Consider the following 27131-nt stretch of genomic DNA (forward strand, 5'->3'; position numbering starts at 1 on the left):
GTCTTCACCCACAGAACTGCCGCTCACTGGATTTTTCTTTGTTTTTCGCACCATCGTCTGCAAACTCTAGATAGTTATGCATGAAAATCCCAGGAAATCAGCAGTTTCTGAGATACTCAAACCACACTATCTGGCACCAATGATCATTCCATGGTCAAAGTCACATTTCTTTCCCATTCTGATGCTTGGTCACACCTGCATGCTTTTATGCATTGAGTTGCTGCCACATGATTGGCTAATTAGTTATTTGCATTAATGCGCAGGTGTACAGATGAGCACTGATCTAACAGAGTGGTCATGGAGTGTATATGCATGTAATTGTTCAGTGAATTTTCAGGTAATTACAATACAGTTGTCTTCGTATTTTTCTAGAAACTTAGTTTCAGTAGTAGGTGTCACACTATTTGAATCTAGCTATTTTATTTGTTAATTGTTATCAATGGAATTTCTGTTATCTCTCATCTGGTATGAGACTACCACCGCTACTTTTTAGTCTGGTCTTTTTTTTGTTCTCTCCACACTTCTTTGCTCTTATAACACTTAATAAAATGGCTGTATGCAACAAATATTGTACCTCAAAAGCATCATGATCCAAGCCCTGAAAGAAGGGTCTTGGCCTAAAAAGTTAACTGTTTATTCATTTCCTTCGATGCAGCCTAACCTGCTGAGTTCCTCCAGCATTTTGTGTGTGTTGCTTTGGATTTCCAGTATCTGCAAAATTTCTCGTGTTTATGATCTAACAACACTGCCCCCCACCCCCAACAGTCAGAAACATGGACCTTCTAACCTACGTCACTACGTAGTAAGCACCATACTGGGATTTATGTCTCGACACCTTGTTTGAAAAATCGCACTCTCCCTCCTTCCATGTCTGCCACATCAGAGTCAGTAAGGAACTTCCCCTTGGTTACTATCTGCTGACGGTACAGAGAAAAAGTGCATAAAAGTGCTCAAGAGTCACTTGTATTGCCTTGAACAACACTGTTTCAAGCCTGTGGGAGTGAAATCTGGCCCAGCTCTCAAACTTTCTGATAAAAACAAACTTCCCAAGCTCCCTAAATCTTGGCAATCACTGCAACCTTCTCTTTGATAGCTTTTTGGTTATATATGTGTCTCTGTTTCCTGTGTCAGTACCCCACTTCCAATCAATTTTCCCCAAAATAATGCCTAAAGTCACCAACAAAGAGAAGGTAGTGAGTTCTGTTAACCTACTGAACTGCACCCTATTGCAGTACAACTTCCACATTACTCACCGAAGTCCAGGATCTGCAATTTAAAATAACCTGTGCAGAAAGCCTTTGATCATCGGTGATCACATCTCATATAATTCATAGAATGCAGAACAGCATTGGAAATGCCCTTCGGTTCATGTCGCAGCCAACCAATTCAATGCCTGATTAAACAAATCCCTTCTGCCTTTATACTGTCTATATCCCTCCATTCTCTGCATATTCATGTGCCTATCTAAGAGCCTTTTGATTGCCTCGATGACATTTCCCACACCCTGGCAGTGCGTTCTGGGAATCCACCACTCTCTGTGTAAAATAAACTAGCCCTGGACATCTCCTTTGAACCTCCCTCCCCACCACCTTAAATGCTGCACTCTAGTGTAAGGGGGTTTCGTCTTTTACTGCATAGGCTAATTAAAATGGCTTCTTTGTTATGTTATAATTGGGAATGCTTCTTTGTTATGTTAAATGCTGAGAAAGTCTCTAGCTGGACATTTGCTTAGGTTAATACAGATAGCAGGGTGCTATTAACCAATTGGGATAGTTGCTATGATTTTGGTGTATCTGGAAGAGTTGTATGCACGGGGTTTTGGGGCAGAAGGCGGGAGAGAGAGACAGAGAATGGACAAGGTGCTGTAAGTCCACTGACGGGGTCGGACCCGAGCGGGGTGTTCGGCGAGGAGGGGAGACGGAGACGGACTCGTGTGGAGCGTCTGGTCGACCACCGTTGTTGGTCCCAGGCGGCCGGTCGAGGGGTTGCAGGGTGAAGAAGAAGGGTCCTGAGCTCCAACTGTTTTGTGCACGAAGAGACTGAACTTTGATAAGTGTGGCGCCTTTTATATTTTATTCTCTATTAATTATATAGTTCCAGTAATATCTATAAACTGTAAATCATTTAATTGTATCTGGTGTATTGTCTGTTATTTGGGCAGGGTCGGGTACATCACACAGCATCCACACAAACTAATTACCCAGTTTGCAGGGGCCGAGGGCTGTTTCCCTAGACGACAGCGAGCCGAGCGACCCTGAGATTGGCCGGGGGGCTACACTAGTATTAGGCACTTCAACCCTGGTTAAAAGAAACCATCTGTCTGCTCTATCTGTGCCTCTTATAATTAAGTATAATTAGGTCTCCCCTAAGCCTCCGCCACTCCAGAGAATATAACCTATGTTTGCACAACCTGTCCTGTAATCCAGGCAGTATCCTGGTAAACCTCTTCTGCACTCTCCCCAAAGCCCGACATTCTTCCTAGAATGGGCATCTAGAATTCAATGCACGACTCCAGATGTGGCCTAACCAGAGTTTTATAAAGCTGCAACATGACTCCCTGAGTCTTGAGCTCAGTCTCTCAGCTAATAAAGGCGAGCATTCCATATGCTTGTTTACTACCCTATCAACTTGTAGAGTCACCTTTAGGGAGCTCGGCACTTGGACACCAGGATCCCTCTGTCTGTCAACACTGTCAAGGGGCTTGCTAAATAACAACGTACTGTCCCTCTCAGTTCAACTCAAACTCAAGACAGTCCTCTGTTCTGCGTAGACTCAGTTCAAACTTTGTTTGAAAATGCACAGTGAAGAGTCTTTAAATATTCAGTTCATCGACAATCTCATATGGATGAGCATGTATTACTGGCACTGGAATGTGTGGCTGTCCTCAGTTATGTCGGGCTGGTCGTTGATGCAAACAACACACCTCGCTTTATTTATCGATGTACAAGTGATAAGTAAATGAGTCTGAGTCTGAATCTGTCCTGAAGGATGTGTGAGAGGAGTACCCTCTGCTGGAATTATGCTGTTAATGCCAGAAAATAGATTCCCAGTCAATGTCAGTCATCCTTCAAAAGAAACACAAACTCGTTGTTCGGTTTGGAGGCTTGCATGCCTCAGTGACTCAGAGAGCTATGTTGGCTTGAGTCAGGGCTTTATGTGTTGGCTCTTGGTAGGGTCAGACAGGTCAGGGGATAGAGGCCAGACCAAGAGCGGTCCATGGATCAGCTGAGGGATAACAACCCTGACAGGTAAAACAAAATTCTTAAGGGAACAGCAATGAAGAATCTTTCTGCATCTGAGTGTGAAGGTGTTCCCATGTCTCCACCTGGGACTTGCATGATTGACAGTAGCGAAAAGCTACTGGCATGATAAAGCAAGCCCTGAACACCGTCAGATGGAAGACCTTCATAACTACCCTAAACACCAGTGGCGTAATGGACACTAAGTAAATCTGAGTCATGCAGATATAGAGAATCTCCATTGGAGAGGTATGACTCTGTGCTACAACCAAGGAAACCATCCAGGCAAAGAGGTCTTAGCACCTATATGCATCAGAATCAAACTCCAGAGGACAGCATTTTTAATCACCGATTTACATATTTTTTTAATGTCGAGATACAGCATGGTAACAGGTCCTTCCACACAATGGGTTCAGTTATACCCATTGCCCAATTAACCAACTGATCCGTACATTTTTGGAATATAGAAGGAAATCAGAGCATCCGAAGGAATCCCACACAAACACAGGGCAACCGTAAAAACTCCTTGCAGACAGTGGCAGAATTGAACCTGAGTCACTGGCACTGTTATTGCATTTCTCTAACATGCTGCCCAATGCTCTTCAGTCGAAAAATAATGAACCATATCAAGTTCATGCACTAGAGGAACCCAAAGAAAACTTTCAAATGGATCAAGAGAAACATTAAGAATAACTAGAAAAAATGGAAAATTATAAATCTTATATCAGGATCAAGGAACAAATAGAACCCACAGATTTGTCTGTTTGGTAGCTGAATTGAAAAGTTATCAAAATTTTGAAGGTGGCATCTAACACTGCGGCATGAATCAATCCTGCAAAATAAACTTTTCTAACAGTTATAGAATGGTTTCTGATTTCTGATGGGATTTTAGTGTAAGTCACAGCTGAATTTACACATAACTTCAGGTACCAGTAAAGGCAGGGATGGAAAGATAGTACAGATGAATGCACGGCTGCTGCAGGGGACAGGATTTTAGCTTCTTGGATACCTTCCGCAAACAGTTATCTCCCACCAGCCATCAGGCTGATCAGCACCATCACCTATTAAACCACCCCACTACATCCCACATTACGTGAATATAAGCTAATCTTATGTACTGTATATATGACCATAATCAAGTTACTCGTACAATGTGTTTTATAGGATTACTTTTATATTTGTAGTTTGTGTTTTCTATGTTTCTGTTCTTTTTCATAGTGCACTGATCCGGAGTGACAGTCATTTCATTCTTTACACTTGTGAACTGATGAATAACAATAACTCGGTCTATTTCTGACAGCTCTCTCCCCTTTTTGAACTCTCTGTCTCCATCTCTGAGGGCAAACTATCTACCAATATCGTTTATAAACCTACTGACTCCACCCTGTCATCAGTAAAAATGCCTTCTCTTTTCCCAGTTGCTTTTCTGGGCCAGGTCTTTACCCAGCTTTGGGTTTTTCTTTCCAGAACATCAAAAAGCAGTGTTTCCCTTCCATCACCATTGATGCTGCCCTCACCTGCAACTCCTCCATTTCAGTAAAACTGCCTTCATCCCATTTTCCTGCTGCCTTAACAGGGATGTAGTACCCCTTGTCTTCATCTACCACCCCATGAGCCTCCACATCCAGCACATTATTCTCTGCAACCTCTGGTATTTTCAATAGGATTTGACCACCAAACACATCTTTATCTCCCCTCCTCAACTCTCCACTTTCTGCTGGGATCGCTCCCTCTGTGATTCCTTTGTTCATTCATCCCTCCCCACTAATCTCCCTTCTGGCACTTATCCCATCAAGTGGAAAAAGTGCCACACCTGCCCATTCACTTCCTCCTCCACCTCCATTTGGGCCCTAAACAATCCTTCCAGGTGACAGCAATATCTGTTGGGACCATCTGCCATATCCAGTGCTCCTGATGCGGCCTCCTCTGCATTAGTGAGACCTGGTGTAGACTGGAGCACTGCTTTGTCGAGCATCTTTACTCCATTCGCAACAAGCAGGATTTTCCTGTGGCAAACCACTTAAATTCCAATCCTCATTCCCATTCCAACATGTTGGTCCATGCTGCCACGATGAGGCCACTCCCAGGCTGGAGGAATAACACCTCAGATTCTGTTTGGGTAGCCTCCAACCTGATGCTATGAATATTGATTTCTCTAAACTTTTGGTGATATCGCTCCCCTCTCCTTCATTCCCCACTTTAGCTTCCATGTCTTCTCCTCACCTGTCTTTCACTCTCCCAGGTGCCCTCCTCCTTCCCTTGCTCCCATGATCCACTCTCCTCTCCATCAGATTCCCACTGCTCCAGCTCTTTACCTTTTCCACCTATCACCTCCCCTTCATCCTCCTCCCCCTCCCACATGCTTTCATCTATCACCCTCCAGCTTGTATGACCTCTCCCTCCTCCTTCCTTTCTAGCCCTGATGAAAGGACTCAGCTAAAAACATCAACTATTTATTCCTTTCCATAGATGCTGCCTGACCTGCTGAGTTCTTCCAGCATTTAGCATGTGCTACACTGGTTTTCCAGCATCTGCAGAATCCATTGTATTTATGACAATAAGCAATCTTGAATCACCGGAATCTTTTCTGGGTCGGGGTGACCTGGACAAGGGGGACAGTTTGGATCCAAACCAGAGGGGAACCAAGATCCTGGCTGGGAGGTTCGCTGGTGTTACTCATGAAAATTTAAACTAGTTTGGCACTGGGCAATGGGAACCAGGTGAGAAAGTGGAGGGATTCAGAGGAAAGTAGATGTACTGACCAGCAAATCTGTAAGAAAGGACAGACAGGAGCAAGGCAATGTACACAATGGAACAGACAGGTTGACATATTTGTTTTAATGCTCAGAGTATTAAGGATACTATGGGTACCCTTAAGGGTAATAAGGGTACCCTCACTGTGCCATGCACAATGGGATGATTTGGCAAATGAATGCTTCTTCTGGGGAAGGTATGACCTGTACAAAAGGACGGGTTACACTTGAATCTGAGGAGGGCTAGTATCTTTGCAGGCAAATTTGCTAGATCTGCTGGGGAGGACTTAAGTTAATTTGGCTCGGGGATGGTAACCAGAGTGATAGGGCTGAAGATGGGGCAGTTGGTATAAAACTATATGTAGTGTGTAGAGAGACTGCGAGGAAGGACAGGCAGATGATAGGACAAAATTGAAGTTGGTGAAATGAGCTGAAGTATAATATGAGTACATAATCAAAAAGGGTGATGCATACAGGACCAAAGGTGTTATATTCCAATGCACACAGTATATGGGATAAGGTAGAAGACCTTGTTTTCAGTTAGCAAGTACGACATTGTGGACATCACTGGGTCATGGCTGAAAAAAGATTACAGTCAGGAGTTTAACATCCAAGGGTACACATTGTATCGAAAAGACAGATAGGCAGAGGGCTTGCAGTAGCTCTGTTAGTTAAAAATGAAATCAAATCCTTAGAAGGAGGTGTCATGGGATTGGAAGATGTAGAATCCTTGTGGGCAGAGTTAAGAAATTGCAAGGATAAAATAAGAAAGATGGGAGTTATATACAGGCCTCTGAACAGTGGCCAGGCTATGGGATACAAATTACAACAGGAGGTAGAAAACGCATGTAAAAAGGGCAATATTACAATAGTCATGGGGGATTTCAATATGCAGGTAGATTGGGAAAATTTGGTTGGTACCGGATCACAAGAGGGAATGTGTGGAATGCCCACAAATCGGTTTTTCAGAGCAGCTCCAGAAAAAGGCAATTCTGGACTGGGTGTTATGTAATGAACCAGATTCCATTAGGGTACTTAAGGTAAAAGAATCCTTTGGAGGTAGTGGTCATAATTTTGATAGAATTCACTCTGTAGCGTGAGAGGGGGAAGATGAAGTCAATGCATCAGTATTACAGTGGAGTAAAGGAAATTACAGAGGCATGAGAGAGGAGCTGATTGGAAGGGGACACTGGTAGGAATAGCAGCAGAACAGCAATGGCTGGAGTTTCTGGAGAAATTAGTGCATCCCAAAGATGAAGAAGTATTCTAAAGGCAGGATGAGGCAACCATGGTTGACAAGGGAAGTCAAAAACAGCATAAAAGCAAGAGATATAATATTGCAAAAATTACTGGGAAGATAAGGGATTGGGAAGCTTTTAAAAACCAATTGAAGACAACTAAAAAAGCCATAAAGTGAGAAAAAATGAAATAGGAATAATATATAAGAAATAGCGAATAATATATGAAATCTTTTTTTCAGATTTATAAAGAGTAAAAGAGAGATGAGAATGGATATTAGACTGCTAAAAAATTACACTTGAGAATGGAGGATGAACTTAAGTATTTTCCGTCAATCTTCACCGTGGAAGACACTAGCAGAATGTCAGAACTGTGAGAGCGTCAAGAGGTTTTTAAGGCATCCGTTAGTCTTGCGAGACCATGGATCTGTGCCTGGAAAGTCTTCACTCTCCAGGGCGCAGGCCTGGGCAAGGTTGTATGGAAGACGGGCAGTTGCCCGTGCTGCAAGTCTCCCCTCTCCATGACACCGATGTTGTCCAAGGAAAGGGCAAGGGCCGATACAGCTTGGCACCAGTGTCGTCGCAGAGCACTGTGTGGTTAAGTGCCTTGCTCAAGGACACAACACGCTGCCTCGGCTGGAGCTCAAACTCACAACCTTCAGGTCACTAGTCGAATGCCTTAACCACTTGGTCACGTGCCCACTGTCAAGGGGTAGAAGTTACTTTTACTAAAGAGAAGGTGCTTGGGAAACTAAAAGGTCTGAAGGTAAGTAAGTCAACTGGACCAGATGGACTATACCCCAGGGTTCTGAAAGAGGTAGCAAAAGAGATTGTGGAGGTATTAGTAATGATTTTTCAAGAATCACTAGATTCTGGAACGGTACCAAAGGACTGGAAAATTGCAATTGTCACTCCACTCTTTAAGAAGGAGGGATGCTGAAGAAATGAAATTATAGGCCAGTTAGCCTTACTTTATTGGTTGGGAAGATGTTGGAGACTATCATAAAGGATGAGGTTTGGGGTACTAGAAGGGACATGATAAAATAGGCCAATGTCAGCATGGTTTCCTTAAGGGGAAATCGTGTTTGACAACTCTGTTGGAATTCTTTGAGGAAATAATGGCAGGATAAACAAAAGAGAGTCCATGGATGTTTTCTTGGATTCTCAGAAGGTCTTTGGCAAGGTGACACACATGAGACGACTTAACAGGAGTCCATGGGAAAGGAAAGATAACAGCATGGATAGAGCATTGGCTGATTAGCAGGAGGCAAAGAGTGCAAATGAAGGATTCGTTTCTGGTTGGCTGTTAGTGACCAGTGGCATTCTGCAGGGGTCAGTGTTGGGATCGCTTCTTTTAACACTATATGTCATTGATTTGGACGATGGAATTGGTGGGTTTGTGGCCAAGTTTGTGTACAATACGAAAGCAGGTTGAGGGGCTGGTAGTGTTCATGAAGCAGGGGAGATGAAATGTAGTACAGTGAAATGTATAGTCGTGCACTTTGATTGAAGGAATAAAGGCAGAGACTATTTTCTAAATTGGGATACAATTTAGAAATCAGAGGTGAAAAAGGACTTGGGAGTACTTGAGCAGGAATCCCTAAAGGTTAACTTGCAAGTTGATTTGGAGAGGGTACAGAGGAGGTTCACGAGATTGATTCCAGGAACCGAAAGAGTTAGCATATGAGAACCAATTTCTGGCCCTGAGCCTGTGCTCACTGGAATTCAGAAGAACGAAGAGGGAGCTCATGGAAACCTATCAGATATTGAAAGGCCCAGACAGAGTGGATGTGAAGAGGATGTTTCCTATAGCAAGTGAGTCGGGGACTGCAGGGCATAACCTCAAATTAGAGGAACATCCACTTAAAACAGAGATGAGGATGAATTTCTTTAGCCAGAGTTTAAGTAAATCTGTGGTTTTCTAAAATTGACCCCTTCTACCTTAGGCCACCAACTTATCAATCACCCCTCATATTTAAAGCGGAGGTATATAGGTTCTCGATTTGTCTGGGTGTCAAGGGCTACAGGAAGAAGGCAAAAGAGTAGGGTTGAGAGGGATAATAAATCAGCCATGATCAAACGGTGGAGCACCCAATGGGCCTAATTCTGCTCCTATGTCTTACAAATTTATATTAAGGGAGGTAAATTCAGAGCAGGAATCCAAAGAAATGTAAATGTGTGGTAACATTTACAGGCTCCGCTCAACACTCTTGGGTGTGTTGGTTACATAGAACATAGAATTTTACAGCACAGTACAGGCCCTTCCGCCCACAATGTTGTGCCGACCCTCAGACCCTGCCTTCCATATAACCCCCCACCTTTAATTCCTCCATATACCTGTCTTAAATTAGCCTCTTAAATTTCACTAGTGTATCTGCCTCCACCACTGACTCAGGCAGTGCATTCCATGCACCAACAACTCTCTGAATAAAAAACCTTCCTCTAATATCCCCCTTGAACTTCCCACCCCTTACCTTAAAGCCATGTCCTCTTGTATCGAGCAGTGGTGCCCTGGGGAAGAGGCGCTGGCTATCCACTCTATCTATTCCTCTTAATATTTTGTATACCTCTATCATGTCTCCTCTCATCCTCCTTCTCTCCAAAGAGTAAAGCCCTAGCTCCCTTAATCTCTGATCATAATCCATACTCTCTAAACCAGGCAGCATCCTGGTAAATCTCCTCTGTACCCTTTCCAATGCTTCCACATCCTTCCTATAGTGAGGCGACCAGAACTGGACACAGTACTCCAAGTGTGGCCTAACCAGAGTTTTATAGAGCTGCATCATTACTTCACGACTCTTAAACTCTATCCCTCGACTTATGAAAGCTAACACCCCATAAGCTTTCTTAACTGCCCTATCTACCTGTAAGGCAACTTTCAGGGATCTGTGGACATGTACCCCCAGATCCCTCTGCTCCTCCATACTATCAAGTATCCTGCCATTTACTTTCTACTCTGCCTTGGAATTTGTCCTTCCAAAGTGTACCACCTCACACTTCTCCGGGTTGAACTCCATCTGCCACTTCTCAGCCCACTTCTGCATCCTATCAATGTCTCTCTGCAATCTTCGACAATCCTCTACACTATCTACAACACCACCAACCTTTGTGTTATCTGCAAACTTGCCAACCCACCCTTCTACCCCACATCCAGGTCGTTAATAAAAATCACAAAAAGTAGAGGTCCCAGAACCAATCCCTGTGGGACACCACTAGTCACAACCCTCCAATCCTAATGTACTCCCTCCACCACCACCCTCTGCCTTCTGCAGGCAAGCCAATTCTGAATCCATCTGGCCAAACTTCCCTGGATCCCATGCCTTCTGACTTTCTGAATAAGCCTACTGTGTGGAACCTTGTCAAATGCCTTACTAAAATCCATATAGATCACATCCACTGCACTACCCTCATCTATATGCCTGGTCACCTCCTCAAAGAACTCTATCAGGCTTGTTAGACACGATCTGCCCTTCACAAAGCCATGCTGACTGTCCCTGATCAGACCATGATTCTCTAAACGCCCATAGATCCTATCTCTAAGAATCTTTTCCAACAGCTTTCCCACCACAGACGTAAGGCTCATTGGTCTGTAATTACCTGGACTATCCCTACTAACTTTTTTGAAGAAGGGAACATCATCCGCCTCCCTCCAATCCTCGGGTACCATTCCCGTAGACAACGAGGACATAAAGATCCTAGCCAGAGGCTCAGCAATCTCTTCCCTCGCCTCGTGGAGCAACCTGGGGAATATTCCATCAGGCCCCGGGGACTTATCCATCCTGATGTATTTTAGCAACTCCAAAACCTCCTCTCCCTTGATATCAACATGCTCCAGAACATCAACCTCACTCATATTGTCCTCACTGTCATCAAGTTCCCTCTCATTGGTGAATACCGAAGAGAACTATTCATTGAGGACCTCGCTCACTTCCACAGCCTCCAGGCACGTCTTCCCATCTTTATCTCCAATCGGTCCTACCTTCACTCCTGTCATCCTTTTGTTCTTCACATAATTGAAGAATGCCTTGGGGTTTTCCTTTACCCTTCTCGCCAAGGCCTTCTCATGCCCCTTTCTTGTTCTTCTCAGCCTCTTCTTAAGTTCCTTTCTTGTTACCCTATATTCCTCAATAGACCCATCTGATCCTTGCTTCCTAAACCTCATGTATGCTGCCTTCTTCCACCCGACTAGATTTTCCACCTCACTTGTCACCCGTGGTTCCTTCACCCTACCATTCTTTATCTTCCTCACCGGGACAAATTTGTCCCTAACATCCTGCAAGATATCCCTAAACATCAACCACATGTCCATAGTACATTTCCCTACAAAAACATCCCAATTCACACCCACAAGTTCTAGCCTTACAGCCTCATAATTTGCCCTTCCCCAATTAAAAATTTTCCTGTCCTCTCTGATTCTATCCTTTTCCATGATAATGCTAAAGGCCAGGGAGTGGTGGTCACTGTCCCCCAGATGCTCACCCACTGAGAGATCTGTGACCTGACCCAATTCATTACCTAGTACTAGATCTTATGGCATTCCCCCTAGTCAGCCTGTCAACATGCTGTGACAGGAATCCGTCCTGGACACACTTAACAAACCCTGCCCTGTCCAAACCCTTGGAACTAATCAAGTGCCAATCAATATTAGGGAAGTTAAAAGTCACCCATGATAACAACCCTGTTATTTTTGCACCTTTCCAAAATCTGCCTCCCAAACTGCTCCTCGGTATCTCTGCTGCTACCAGGGGGCCTGTAGAATACTCCCAATAGAGTAACTGCTCCCTTCCTGTTCCTGACTTCTACCCATACTGACTCAAAAGAGGATCCTGCTGCATTACCCACCCTTTCTGTAGCTGTAGTAGTATCCCTGACCAGTAATGCCACCCCTCCTCCCCTTTCTCCCCACTCTCTATCCCTTTTAAAGCACTGAAATCCAGGAATATTGAGAATCCATTCCTGCCCTGGTGCCAGCCAAGTCTCTGTAAGGGCCACTACATCATAATTCCATGTATGTATCCAAGCTCTCAGTTCATCACCTTTGTTCCTGATGCTTCTTGCATTGAAGTACATGCACTTTAGCTCTTCTACCTTACTAAATTAGACCCTTTATTCAGCTTCTCTTTCCTCAAAGCCTCTCTATATGTTAGATCTGGCTTTACTCCATGCACTTCTTTCACTGCTCTATTGCTCTGGGTCCCATCCCACCTGCAAATTAGTTTAAACCCTCCTGAGTCATGCTAGCAAACCTACCTGCAAGGATATTGCTCCTCCTCGATGTTCATGCAAATGATGCATTTCACTGTATGTTTTGACGTACACATGACAAATAAGCTTGAATCTTGTAGTGATTGAGACAAGTACAATGGTATCATAGCAGTTTAGTTATGTGTGATGATTACCTGTAATGCTGATACAAGGATGACAGGGGTTTGGAAGGATGTGACTAGGTCAGTATGTGCTGGATGGGCTGAAAGGCCTATTTCTAATACTCTATGACACTTACTTGACAGCCTCTGCCACGCTGTTGGAGGAGTGCCCAGACAGGGCATCATGTAGGCTCCGGATGAAGTAATCCCTATACTCCTCTCCGAGTGCCATGAATGTCCCACCCATCACAATGAACTCGACTTTGTCCACACTATGCCCCAATTGTTTCAGCTAAATGGATCAGACAGAGTAAATTGTCATAATGAGTTAGTTCAACCAAAAACAACCTAACTTCCTCTATGTGGCTAAGGCTAAAAAGACTTCAATGAAACAGGCTTCAGTTATACTGGCTCACTTTTCCCAAGATTCACATTCACAAAAAAACTGAATCCCACATCCTATCACAACCACTTTTTCAATGGTACCCTTGGCCAAGCTTTTCCAGCTTCCTGAAGAAGCATTTATGGGATCTCCCAAGGTTATACTAATCAAATGACGGGGGTGGAGACAGTAGAGAAAATGGAGGGTGATCATGGAGGGCTGCTTGATGGACCGAGCAAGACAGGCGGGAGAAAATGAAATCATGGTCAATAAGCTTAGCCGAAGAGGGTGGAAAAGGAAGATCTAGTTTTGGGGTGAGAGAAGAGTGACATCACTTAGAGGAAAATCATTAAAAAAAAACAATTCTATGTATATCCAGATCACACTTATACTCAAGTATCTGGAATAATGATGAGTCAGAATATATGGAAAGGCGAAGATCGAGTGGATGTAGAGAGGGCACATCCTCTCAGATTAGAACATCCTTCTAGAACAGAGATGAGGTGGAATTTCTTTAGCCAGAGGGGGGGTGAATCTGTGGAATTCACTGCCATGGGCAGCTGTGGAAACCAAGTCATTGGGTATATTTAAGGCGGTGGTTGATAGGTTCTTGATTAGTGAGGGTACCAAATGTTACAGGGAGAAAGCAGAATGGGGTTGACAGGGAAAATAAATCAGCCATAATGGAATGGTAGTGCAGACTCGATGGGTCCAATGACCTAATTCTGCTCCTATGTCTTATGGTTTATAGGAAGGAGAAACTTAGGAACAGGAAGGAGATATACTGCTTAGTGGCATGGTATCATGACGACAACTTTCCCTCAATGTCAGCAAGACAAAAGAAGTGGTCATTCGTATTGAAAATTGTTAATTATTGTCACATGTACCTAGATACAGTGAAAAGCTTGTGTTGCCATATTGTTCATTCAGATCAATTTGTACACAGTGCATTGAGGTAGTACAAGGAAAAACAATAACAATGTAGAATAAAGTGTAACAGCAGTGCAGGTAAACAATAATGTGTCTAGTCATAATGAGGTAGATTTTGAAGTCAAAAGTCCATCTGGTCATTAACTTCAGAAAAGGGGGCGGAGGGGGAACAGAGTACATATTCCCGTCTATATCAACTATATTGAAATTGAGAGTTTCAAGTTCTTAGGAGTAAATATCACCAATAGCCTGTCCTAGTCTAACCATGTTGATGTCATGGTGAAGAAGACTCACCAACACCTCTATTTCCTCAGGGGGCTAAAGAAATTTGGCATGTCCCCACCAACTCTTACGAATTTTTATTGATGCACTCTGTCTGGTTGCATCATGATTTGGCATGGAAATTGCTCTGCATGTGGCCAGAAGAAATTGCAGAGAGTTGTGGACACAACTCAAAACGTTATGGAAGCCAGTCTCCATGAACCAGGACTCTACTTCTCATTGCCTCAGTAATGTAGCCAGCATAATCAAAGACCCCACCCCCACCCCACCCCAGACATTCTCTCTTCTTCCTTCTTCCATTGGCAGAAGATATAAAAACCTACAAACGTTTGTAAAAGTACGTACGACCAGGCTCAAGGACAACTTCTATCCCACTGTTATAAGATTATTGAAAGGTTACACATTACAATAAGGAGTCTTGACCTCACAGTCCACCTCGTTATGTCCTTACGTTTTGTTGTTTACCTGCACTGTAATTTCGCTGTGGCTTTTACATTTTATTTTGCATTGTTCTTGTTTTACCTCAAAGCACTGTGTAATGGATTGATCTGTACAAACAGTATGCAAGCCATGTATTGTATCTCAGTACGTGACAATAATAATAAACAAACCAACCAAGTATGACATTACAACTGGTCTCTCACTCCACGTACCTGCTCCACACGGTGCCTTGTCTGTAAGAAAGGGTCATATCTGGCACGTATAGCTCGCATTGAGGTAGGCTGTTTAAAGGAAATAATGGGAAAGATGTAAACGAAGCCAAATCAAGTTCCAAAGACAATAAGAAAATAATGGCAAGGTGGGAATCAGCAAAAGTTGCCGATGCTGGAAATGTGAAACAAAAAGCAGAATTTTCTGTGAACACTGTTCAGGCATCAACAGTGGAAAGAGAAACTGTTAACATTTCAGATCAGGGATCCTACATCAAGTTCAAGTTTATTGTTATTCAACCATACAGCTAAATGAAACATCATTCCCCTGGGGCCAAGGTGCAAACACAGTACACATAGTCACACACAGCACATTTAGTTACGCTCCAGCACACACAAACCCAAAATAATATTAGCACTAGTCCCTGGGTGGTGTGGCCTGAAGACTGACAGGTTGATACAAAGTGCAAGTGTGTGTTTACATGACACAGTAAAATGTTACTTGCAGCATTATATAAATAAAAAGCAGTCACATAAATATTGAAACAGGAGCAACAAAAGAAACGTGACCAGTGCAGAATGAGAATGTGTCTTGTGAGTTGGAGAGTGGGGTGGAGGGGGCAGCAGAGCTTACAGAGAAGGTGTACACGTATATAGGATGGCAACAGGGTGTTAAGAAGTTTAACAGTCGGGGGGGAAAAAGCTTTCACTTAGTTTGAGAGTCCTAGTTCTTATGCTGTGGTACCTTCTGCCTGACAGCAGGAGGTCAAAGAGATTATAGGAAGGATGGGAGGAGTCTTTGACAATGCAGGTAGTGCTACTGATATACTGTATGTCCTGAGTGAGGGGAGGAAGAGAGACACCGAAGATGTTTTCAGCAGTCCTCACTATCCATTGCAGGGTCTTGCAATCTGATTCAGAAAGACAGGAACAAGCATTTAAACAAGTTAGACCTGAAGCATTAACATTTCTCTTTCCACCAGTGCTGCCTGACCTGCTGAGTCTTTGTGGCATTTTCTGTTTTTATTATTAATGGACAGGTGGAAACATGGGTTAACACCAACAAGCCATGTTAGGCTGTAATGCTTATCTCAATTTAACAGCTATTTAATGGTATTGTTTACACTGCGCCACAGTTTTCGCCAGTAGTGATCTCCATTTCTCAGTGAGGCTCAGTAAGGTAGCAGATAGCGGAAGGCTTTACAGCGTCAGCTGTAAAATCGGAGCACAATTCTTGCTGTTATTGTCTGTAAGGAGTTTGTACCTTCTCACCGTGACTGTGTGGGTTTCCTCCCACATTCCAGATGTATGCATTAGGGTTAGTGAAATGTGGGCATTCTATGTCGGTGCCAGAAGCATAACAGTATTTGTGAATTGCCCAGCACAATCCTTGCTGATTTGATTTGATAAAAATGATGCATTTACTGTATGTTTTGATGCACATGTGACAAATGAAGCTAATCTTTCTCTTCCTACAGAAAAAACAATGTTTCCAAAACTTTCTCTCTATCATCAGTGCCTTAATGAAACATGTAACAATGGAGGAAGAAAAAATAAAAAGAGTACTGAGGGGCAAAGAGCACAAGATTAAAGGGGCAACTATGTGGACAGATAGCACATGCATGAAAGGAACCTTCTTGTAATATCTCACACAGTGAGGTATTGAGAAATGGCTACAGTCATCACTGAAGGATTAAAAAATAAGTGTACTCTACCAGTGCATATAATGATTCAAGGGCAACACCTGTGAAATCTTGCCCCTGGAATGATGTACTGATACAGTTAAAAAGTCATACAGCATTAGGGTATTTTGGGCCATTGCTGACCAGGATGCGCCATTCAGACTAGCCCCATTTGCCAGTGTCAGGACTATCACTTTCCAAACCTTTCCAATCCATGTACCTGACCAAATGTCTTTTAAAAGTTATTATTCTACCTGCTTCAATCCTTCCTCTGGCTGCTCATTCCACCTTAGTTTACAAAAAATTGACCCTCAAGTTCCCCTCTCACTGTTAACCATCAGGCTGCAGGACCAGCGTGGAAAACTTCACTCACCTTAAGACTAAACTGATTCCGAAACCTATGGACTCTCGTCCAAGGACTCTACAACTCATATTCTCAGTATTATTTATTTACTCCCTGTGTTTGGATTATTTATTTACTATTTATTGTCATTGTTAATTTGTTCCTTTTGTATTTGCACAGTTTACCTTCTTTTGCACATCGGTTGTTTGTCCGTCTTTCCTTGTTTGTAGTTTTTCATTAATTCTATTGTACTTCTTTGTTCTACTGTGAATGTCCACAAGAAAATGAACCTCATGGTTGGATATAGTGATATATACTTTGATAATAAACTTACTTTGAATTTTGATTTAAGCATTTTGCCTCCAGTTTTGGATTCTCCAAACTAAAGAAAGACAGTCACCTTTTCTATGTCCTTCTTGAGCTCATACACCTCAATAAGATCACCTTTCAGTCTCCTACACACCAAGGAATGAAGTCCACCTTCTCTCTAGAACTCTGTCCCTCTAGTCCTGCCAAGTAGACATAGCAAACTCTGTGAGGAACCTATTCCTGAAATGTTTTCGTAACAGTGGAAACACAAAGCTAAGTTTCTGTGGTGCTCATGATCAGATCCTCAATGAGATTTTAGATTATACAGTTAATTCTAATTGCAAATCTGATGTATCTTGCTCAGGATTTTTTTTTAAAGTTCTTGGCTGGAATTGGTAGCTTTGATTTTCTAGCTAAGGGAAGGCTTAATCCCAAGAGGCTGCCAATCAAAGCAGCCATCAATCAAGTATTGATCACTGAGCAACAATAAACTGGCAGCCCCAAAGGCTCTCTTACCTCATATCCTGTGTAAGACTGGGTTGAATATTCAAAGTCAGAGTCTGGGCCTCCAGGGCAGTACCTAGAATTAACAAAACAAGATTTAAACCCCTCTATAAAATGGAAAGAAGTTATATGACTGCTTTGGTACTTCTGCTCACTGCAATTTATTATCTATTTCCTGTGGCTCTCTGCTCAATTAAAGTAGCCAGTTCTGTAATTGAATCATCTTGAGGCAACATGTTAGCACAGCGGTTAGCACAAGGCTTTACAGCACCAGTTGTAAAATTGATCGGGGCTCAGTTCCCACTGCTGTCTGTAATGAGTTTGTATATTCTCCTCATGACCACATGGATTTCCTCTCACATTCCAAAGACGTACAGGGTTAGGGTTAGTACTATAAATTATAGTAAGAGATATATTTTAAAAATAAATTAAATAAGTAGTGCAAAAAGAGAGCACAAGTAGTAAGGCAATGTTCATGGGTTGGTTAATTGTCCATTCAGAAATATGATGGCGGAGGGGAAGGAGCTGTCCTAAAAAGCTGAGGATATGTCTTTAGGCTCCTAACCCTCCTCGTTGATGGAATGTCTGCATTTACCAGTAAATCATGTCACTTCAGCTTTCTGGCAGACCACCATAAAACTCCCTGTTAGTGCTTTCAGTCATCAGAACTTACTTTGCTTGGCTTAATCATTCAAACATTTCATGATTTTATAAACCTTCTACTCCAAAGAGAAACCTAGTTCCTATAATCTATCCATGGACTAAATCCCAGATCCCAAGCTAAATCAAGTAAATCTATGTTAAAGTCTCTCCAAAGCTTTTGTATTCTTTCTAATGAGGACAGAAAAAATTCTAACTATTGGGCATAACACACTAAAATGCTCCAGGAACTCAGCAGGCCAGGCAGCATTTATAGAAAGACTCTAAGTTTTGGGCCGAGACCCTTCATCAGGACTTATACATACATCAGTTCCGATGAAGGGTCTCAGCCCAAAACGTAGACTCTTTATTCCTCTCCATAGATGCTGCACGACCTGCTGAGTTCCTCCAACATTTTGAGTGTGTTACTCTGGATTTCCCAGCATTTGCAGAATCTCTTGTGTTTTTGGCAAAATACATCAACTGGGACTAGGCAGTGTCGCATATAGGCTTTGCACAGCTCTTGGCCTGCTTTATTCATACAGGCCAGAATCCCATTTGCTCATGAATTGCATAATGTCAGCAATTTAGCACCAAACTACTGGCATTATCTAGCAACTTCCAGCCCAGGGAGTTCTGGACTTTAACATTTAATACTGAGCACTCTAATCATTAATGGAGTGCCCGACTTTTCGAGTTTCAAATACAAAGCTCTGACAAGTAAGTTGAATGTAAGAGTTGGTGCAGGTGCAAACAACCTTTACATTCACAGTGTGGTACTTACACACAAATGTTTCCCGTGAAGGTGATGTGAGGACATCGGTGTGGTTTACACATCACTGCAACCACAGCAATCTATTGAGAGAGGAGAGAGAGCTCATGAGAAACAAACAGCAGCTCAAGTTAGACTTTTACAGGAGCGGATGATGGCTCAAAATTAAAATCCAGTAACCCAGCCAAAGATTTAATCATCCCCATCACGTTGGAATCTCATCCCTACACAAAAATGAAGAGCAACTGTCAATCGAAGAATTTAAAGCAGAAGGAAAACTGCTGAAAATTCGAAATGAAGTCAAAAGGTAACAGGGTGGAGAGATCAGACGGCGTAGATGGCAAGCCATTTTAGTAACTACTCCCTTCAGAAGGAAGTATTAACTCAATATCCGTGCAACACATACAAAATGCTGCAGGAACTCAACAGATCAGGCAGTGTCTACAGAGAGGAATAAACAGTCAACATTTTGGGCCAAGACCCTTCATCAGGACTAGAAAGAAAGGGCTTATAAACCAGAATAAGATGGCAGAGAGGAAAAGGGGTACAAGCTAACAAGTGAAGGGTAAGGCCCAGTGAGGGGGAAGGTGTGTGGGTGGGGTAGGGGATGCAGTAAGAAGCTGGGAGGTGATAAATGGAAGAGGTAAAGGGTTGAAGAAGAAGGAATGGACAATGGACAATGGAAGAAAGGGAAGGCGAGGGGCAGCAGAGGGAGATGATGGGCAGTTGAGAAGAAGGGATGAGAGGGGAGCCAGAATGGGGAATAGAAAAAGGGAGAAGGGGGAGTGTGGAGAAATTACCAGAAGTTAGAGAAATTAATGTTCGTGCCATCAGGATGGAGGCTACCAAGACAGAATATGAGGTGCTGCTCCTGCAACCAGAGTGTGGCCTTAACATGGACAGAAATGTTGAAATGGGATTGGGCCATGAGTTGAAATGGGGAGCCACTGAGAAATCCTGCCTGTTGTGGTGGACTGAGCAAAGGTCCTCGACAAGGCCATCCCCCAATCTATGTCAGGTCTCACTGATGCAGAGGAGGCCACATTGGCATACCAGATACAGCAGACGAACCTGAAAGACTCATAGGTGAAGTGTTGCCTCATCAGAAAGGACTGTTTGGGGGCCTAAATGGTGATGAGGGAAGCGGTGTAGTGGTGAGTGTAGCTTTTATCCTACTTGCAGGGATAAGTGCCGGGACAGAGTTCCAAGATCCATGTAAATACATGTGCTCTACCCTCTCCGTCCTCTTGTTAACCCCTCAACAGACAGACAGATGGATTTTACCAGAGAGGGGATCAAACTTTTCCTGAATCTCAATGTGAATGAAAATACAGTGAATCAGGCAGCGTACTTTTTTGTTTTTGAGGAAGGGAGAGTTAGCAATCTGATTGCTGGGTCCAGAAAGTAAATGTTCATAAAAATGGAAACTCGAGTAATCAAAGACGATAACAAACAGAAAGACGGAAACAGGCATACAAACTGTGAAGTCACTCACATTGGTTAAACAAAATAAACCTCTGTTTCAGCCATTTAATAATTCAGACAGCAGGAGTTGCTCTCCTTGCATGCTTTTGTACTTCTTTGTTTGCACCATAACAAATCCTTACCCCGCTGGCTGTCCGTACAGGTTTTGCTTTCAGTTTTGGCACCAGCACCTTTTTGTACTGAGGAGGCACAGCTGCGATGATGTCCACAAGCCTGGGCTGTGAGGTCAGTCCATACTTTGAGGCAATCTTTGTTTTCACTCTTTTTAAAATAAAATGAAGAAAACATCATTAATAGACTTAATGGTAATAGATGGCTGCCTCTCTGACTGGAGGCATGTGATTAGTGGAGTGCTGCAGGTATCAGAATCAGGTTTATTATCACTGGCATGTGATGTGAAATTAGTTAACTTAGCAGCAGCAGTTCAGTCCAATACATAATCTAGCAGAGAAAAATAATAATAAATTAAATAAAAATAATAAAAAATAAACAAGTAGATCAATTATAGTATACGTATATTGAATAGATTTAAAAAAGTGCAAAAACAGAAATACTGTATATTAAACAGGAATTGGATGGCAGAGGGGAAGAGGCTGTTCCTGAATCGCTGAGTGTGTGCCTTTAGGCTTCTGTACCTCCTTCCTGATGGTAGCAGTGAGAAAAGGGCATGCCCTGGGTGCTGGAGGTCTTTAATAATGGACACTGCCTTTCTGAGACACGGTTCCCTGAAGATGTCCTGGGTACTTTGTAGGCTAGTGCCCAGGATGGAGCTGACTAGATTTACAACCTTCTGCAGCATCTTTCGGTCCTGTGCAGTAGCCACTCCATACCAGACAGTGATACAGTCTGTCAGAATGTGCTCCACGGTACATCTATAGAAGTTTTTGAATGTATTTGTTGACATGCCAAATCTCTTCAAACTCCTAATAAAGTATAGCTGCTGTCTTCCCTTCTTTATAACTACATCAATATGTTGGGACCAGGTTAGATCCTCAGAGATCTTGACACCCAGGAACTTGAAGCTGCTCACTCTCTCCACTTCTGATCCCTCTATGAGGATTGGCATCTGTTCCTTCGTCTTACCCTTCCTGAAGTTCACAATCAGCTCTTTCGCCTTACTGACGTTGAGTGCCAGGTTGTTGCTGTGACACCACTCCACTAGTTGGCATATCTCACTCCTGTACGCCCTCTCGTCACATCTGAGATTTTACCAACAATGGTTGCATCATCAGCAAATTTATCTATGGTATTTGAGCTATGCCTAGCCACAGTCATGGGTGTATGGAGAGTAGAGCAGTGGGCTAAGCACACACCCCTGAAGTGCGCCAGTGTTGATTGTCAGCAAGGAAGATATGTTATCACCAATCCCCACAGATTGTGGTCTTCCGGTTAGGAAGTCGAGGATCCAGTTGCAGAGGGAGGTACAGAGGTCCAGGTTCTGCAGCTTCTCAGTCAGGATTGTGGGAATGATGGTATTAAATGCTGAGCTATAGCTGATGAACTGCATCCTGACGTAGGTGCTTGTGTTGTCCAGGTGGTCTAAAGCCGTGTGGAAAGCCATTGAGATTGCGTCTGCCGTTGACCTATTGTGGCAATAGGCAAATTACAATGGGTCCAGTTCCTTGCTGAGACAGGAGTTCAGCCTAGTCATGACCAACCTTTCAAAGCATTTCATCACTGTCGATGTGAGTGCTACCGGGCGATAGTCATTAAGGCAGCCCACATTATTCTTCTTAGGCACTGGTATAATTATTGTCTTTTTGAAGCAAGTGGGAACTTCACCCGTAGCAGTGAGAGGCTGAAAATGTCCTTGAATATTCCCGCTAGTTGGTTGGCACAGATTTTCAGAGCCTTACCAGGTACTCCATCAGGACCTCAGTTCTGGGTCCGATGTTTGCTTGTCATCTATGTTAATAATTTGGATGTTAATGTGGTGAGCTGGATCAGCAACTTTGGCCTTCATTTAAGAATTATGAAGGACTTCATTCCTTGGAGCTTCAGAAAATGAGGAGGTCTATAGATAGGGTTACCACAAGCGGGCCTTTTCTACTGAAGCTGGGTGAAACTAGAACTAGAAGTAATGGGTTAAGGGGTGAAAGATGAAATATTTAAGTGGAACCTGAGGGCAATCTTCTTCACTCAGAGGGCAGTATGAGTGTGGAATTAGCCGGGCAGTGATGCTCTATGACTTCTTGCACAAAACTTTAAACAAGAACTTGAAAGTAACAACACTCAACTCCACTGGAATGTGAGTTCAGCAGATGCAGATAAGAATCCAAAACTTGCAGTGACATATTATGTTCCAACTTCCCATATGAAACTCTGAGTGGAGCTCAGTTTCCTTAGAAGACAGTTTGTCTGCAGCTCATCTGCACCACTATTAGTGATCTCCATCTGCCAAAGTCTTTTTCTTAAACTTATTTCTTTGTAAGACAGGAAGTGAAAGTTAAGAGCCTCTACACTTCCATCGATCCAGGGATGAAAAGGGCCCTTTCAGGTGAAGCAGCTCTTCACTTGCACTTCCTCCCACTTAGGGTAATGCATTCGGTAGCACACTGGAAGAGCCAAGTGCAGACAAGTTGACTGCTGTGTGGGACAAACCTATGACTGAGTTTCTAATCACCTGACACCTCAAGCCTCAATCCCACTCCCACACAAACCAGTGCGCCAGAATATGTGGATCCTGTATCAACCCATACAGCCAACTCAGGACCCTCCAATAGACAACCTCTTTGGACAACATCATACTCAACTTCTACCTGATTTGAAGTAGGGAGAAGAGATAACGACTGGGAGGGGATCTTTAATAAAGTTGGTTGCTTTCGCCAAGGCAGTAGAAAGAGTAGACAATGTTATTTGAGGGGAGGATGGACTGAGCAGCATCCACAACTCTGCAGTTTCTTGCAGTCATGGGCACTGTAGTCACCATAACACACTCTGATGCAGCCCCGCAGAAAGCTTGCTATATACAGTGTACCTACAAAATCTGGTGAGGGTCAACAAGGACAGCAGAATTTCCTAAGCCATCTGAGGAAAGCTAGAATTGTACATGAGCAGTCTGACACAGTGATCTTCTGAAAGCAAGCCCAAACTCTAAGCAATCACACTACCACTGTTCTGATGTGACAGACTTGACAAAAAAGATTACAGCTCAAAGCTATGTAATTACCTGTAAATTATCTAACCAGCTTAGCAACACACATAGAATATGGAGTATAGTGAATTTTCAAGTCCAAGTTTATTGTCATCTGACTGTACATGTATATAAACCTGGTCAGGTGTCAGGTCTCTCAGTGGGAGAGCATTTTGGAGATAGTGATGACAATTCTATCTCCTTTACCACAGCATTGGAAAGGGATCAGAGCAGACAAGTCAGGAAAACATTTAATTGGAGGAAGGGGAATTATGAAGCTATCAGGCAGGAACTTGGAAGCATAAATTAGCAGATGTTCTCAGGGAAATGTACGGCAGAAATGTAGCAAATGTTCAGGGGATACTCGCGTGACATTCTGCATAGGTACGTTCCAATGAGACAGAAAGGATGGTAGGGTACAGGAACCATGGTGCACAAAGGGTGTAGAAAATCTAGTCAAGAAGAAAAGCTTACGAAAGGCTCAAAAAACTAGGTACGACTTACAGCACTGAAAAGTTTGAGCATATAGACATTAAGAAAGAGGATGTGCTGGAGCTTTTGGAAAGCATCAAGTCGGTTAAGTCATTGGGACCGGATGAGATATACCCCAGGCTACTGCGGGAGGCAAGGGAGGAGATTGCAGAGCCTCTAATAATGATCTTTGCATCATCAATGGAGACAGGAGAGGTTCCGGAGGATTGGAGGGTTGCAGATGTTGTTCCCTTATTCAAGAAAGGGAGTAGAGATAGCGCAGGAAATTATAGACCAGTGAGATCTTACCTCAGAGGTTGGTAAATTGATGGAGAAGATCCTGAGAGGCAGGATTTACAAACATTTGGAGAGGCTTAATATGATTAGGAATAGTCAGCATGGCTTTGTGAAAGGCAGGTCGTGCCTTACGAGCCTGATTGAATGTTTTGAGGATGTGACTAAACACATTGATGAAGGTACAGCAGTAGAAGGCATTTGATAAAGTACCCCATGCAAGGCTTATTGAGAAAGTAAGGAGGCATGAGATCTGAGGGGACCTTGCTTTGTGGATCCAGAATTGGCTTGCCCACAGAAGGCAAATAGTGGTTATAGAAGGGTCATATTCTGCATGGAGGTCGGTGACCAGTGATGTGCCTCAGGGATCTGTTCTGGGACCTCTTCTCTTCGTGACTTTTATAAATGACCTGGATGAGGAAGTGGAGGGACGGGTTAGTAAATTTGCTGATGACACAAAGGTTGGGGGGTCTTGTGGATAGTGTGGAGGGCTTTCAAAGGTTACAGTGGGACAACTGGGCTGAGAAGTGGCAGATGGAGTTCAAACCAGATAAGTGTGAGGTGGTTCATTTTGGTAGGTTAAATATGATGGCAGAAAATTAATGGTAAGACTCTTGGCAGTGTGGAGGATCAGTGGGATCTTGGGGTCTGAGTCCACAGGACACTCAAAGCAGCTGTGCAGGTTGACTGTGGTTAAGAAGGCATACGGTGCATTAGCCTTCATCAATTGTGGGATTAAGTTCAAGAGCCGAGAGGTATTATTACTACTATATAGGACCCTGGTCAGACCCCACTTGGAGTGCTGTGCTCAGTTCTGGTCACCTCACCACAGGAAGAACGTGGAAACTATAGGAAGGGTGCAGAAAGGATGTTGCCTGGATTGTGGAGCATGCCTTATGAGAATAGGTTGAGTGCACTTGGCCTTTTCTCCTTGGAGTGACAGAGGATGAGAGGTGACCTGATAGAGGTACAAGATGATGAGAGGCACTGATCGTGTGGATAGTCAGAGGCTTTTTCCCAGGGCTGAAATAGCTAACACGAGAGGGCACAATTTTAAGGTGCTTGGTAGCAGGTACAGAGGAGATGTTAGGGGTAAGTTTTACTTTTACACAGAGAGTGGTGAGTGCATGGAATGGGCTGCCGGCGACGGTGGTGGAGGCAGATACAATAGGGTCTTTTCAGAGGCTCCTAGGTGGGTACATGAAGTTTAGAAAAATAGAGAGCTATGGGTAACCCTAGGTAATATCTAAAGTAAATACATGTTCGGCGCAGCATTGCGGACGGAAGGGCCTCTACTGGCTGTAGGTTTTCTATGTCCCTTCATTCTTTGTTTCAAAATGCACACATAAAACAAAATATTACCATAAATAAATTAATAATATATAATACAAAAATGCATTAAGTGTACAGAATTAATTTGTTAATTTCATTTTTATTTCAGAGATAACGCATGGTAACAGGCCCTTCTCCTCCCATTAAATCCGCACCACAAAATTGCATTCATGTGGCCAATTAACCTTGTAACATATACATCTTTGGAAACCGGAGGAAAACCACATTGTCACGGGGAGAACGTACAAACTCCTTACAGACAATGGTGGGAAGTGAACCTGGGTTCCTGGCACTGTCATAGCGTCATACCAACTGCTGCACTATAACGCTACCTGGAGAAATATGTATCGGCAAGTAACTTGAATTATGATTTTGAATTGAAGTGAAATAAATTCAAAGGGATAGGTGAGAAAAGTTAATGTGGTCTTAAAACCAAACTCACACCATCTGACATGATACTGGGAAGCATGTCGTCACACAGGAGCTGTGGAGACTGAAACACCCTCCCCAAAAATCTATTGAGGAGAGTGTTAATTAAAAATTACAAAAATCTATCAATTTCAATTTTGTTACTCAGATGGTATGCCAAAACAGGCAAATGAAGTCCTGATATAAATCAGCCTTGTTCTAAATGAATAATGGACTCAACAGGTTCAGAAGTCGCACTGAATTCTGCATGGCATTGTGTAAGCTCCTAGTCTGCTCCACTGGGGGAAGTAAAAGGCCTACATAGTGCAAGTCCAATTCAAGTTCAAGTTTAATTGTCATTCAACCATACACAAGTAGACAGCTAAACAAAACAGTGTTCCTTTGATGCCAAGGTGCAAAATTTAGTCACACGTGGCACTCAGCATATATGGTTAGGATAGCACCTACAGTCACTAAATAATATTAGCACAAGTTCGTGAGTGGCATGGCCTGATGGTGCATGGAGTACTGTCCTGGAGCCATGATTAAGCCTGCAGCAGTTCCTCATCTCTTGCTGGGTCACCTGCAGATGAAGGCAAATCAGCTTGTCTCACACTGGGTGCAGTAAAGGATGGAAGGCTGCTTGGGGAAGAAGTGACTGCAAGGAAATTTATAAGGTGGGGTGGAAGACAGTCAATGGGGCATGGGAAGATGGCATCAATCTGGGCCTTTCATCAAAACAAAATTACCAGGCCCACTGCATACACACTTTAGGGCAGCATCTTCCCAGATCCAACCTCTCGATACCTCCCCATTTCGAGGAGATCTTCGGGGGTGGGAGGGATGTGCCCCAAAGAAGGTGGCTTCCATCACTAAGTATCAGGACATGCCTTCTCCTTGTAACTATGATCAGGGAGGA

The 27131-nt window shown here is 43.2% G+C and overlaps 1 protein-coding gene across 1 annotated transcript in view; it reads right to left on the reverse strand.

Annotated features, from left to right (window-relative positions):
• The window catches only part of elp3 (elongator acetyltransferase complex subunit 3), a 118092-nt gene that overhangs the window by 82769 nt on the left and 8192 nt on the right, over positions 1-27131 (reverse strand). Inside the window, exons 3-7 of the mRNA XM_072251086.1 lie at positions 20697-20835; positions 19102-19172; positions 17691-17754; positions 14844-14912; positions 12734-12888 (exon numbers count right to left, since the gene is read on the reverse strand). Coding sequence (XP_072107187.1) covers positions 12734-12888; positions 14844-14912; positions 17691-17754; positions 19102-19172; positions 20697-20835 — 498 coding nt within the window. The remainder of the gene's footprint in view (positions 1-12733; positions 12889-14843; positions 14913-17690; positions 17755-19101; positions 19173-20696; positions 20836-27131) is intronic.

This window comes from Mobula birostris, chromosome 2 (genome assembly GCF_030028105.1).
Source record: "Mobula birostris isolate sMobBir1 chromosome 2, sMobBir1.hap1, whole genome shotgun sequence".
NCBI classification, from domain to species: domain Eukaryota; kingdom Metazoa; phylum Chordata; class Chondrichthyes; order Myliobatiformes; family Myliobatidae; genus Mobula; species Mobula birostris.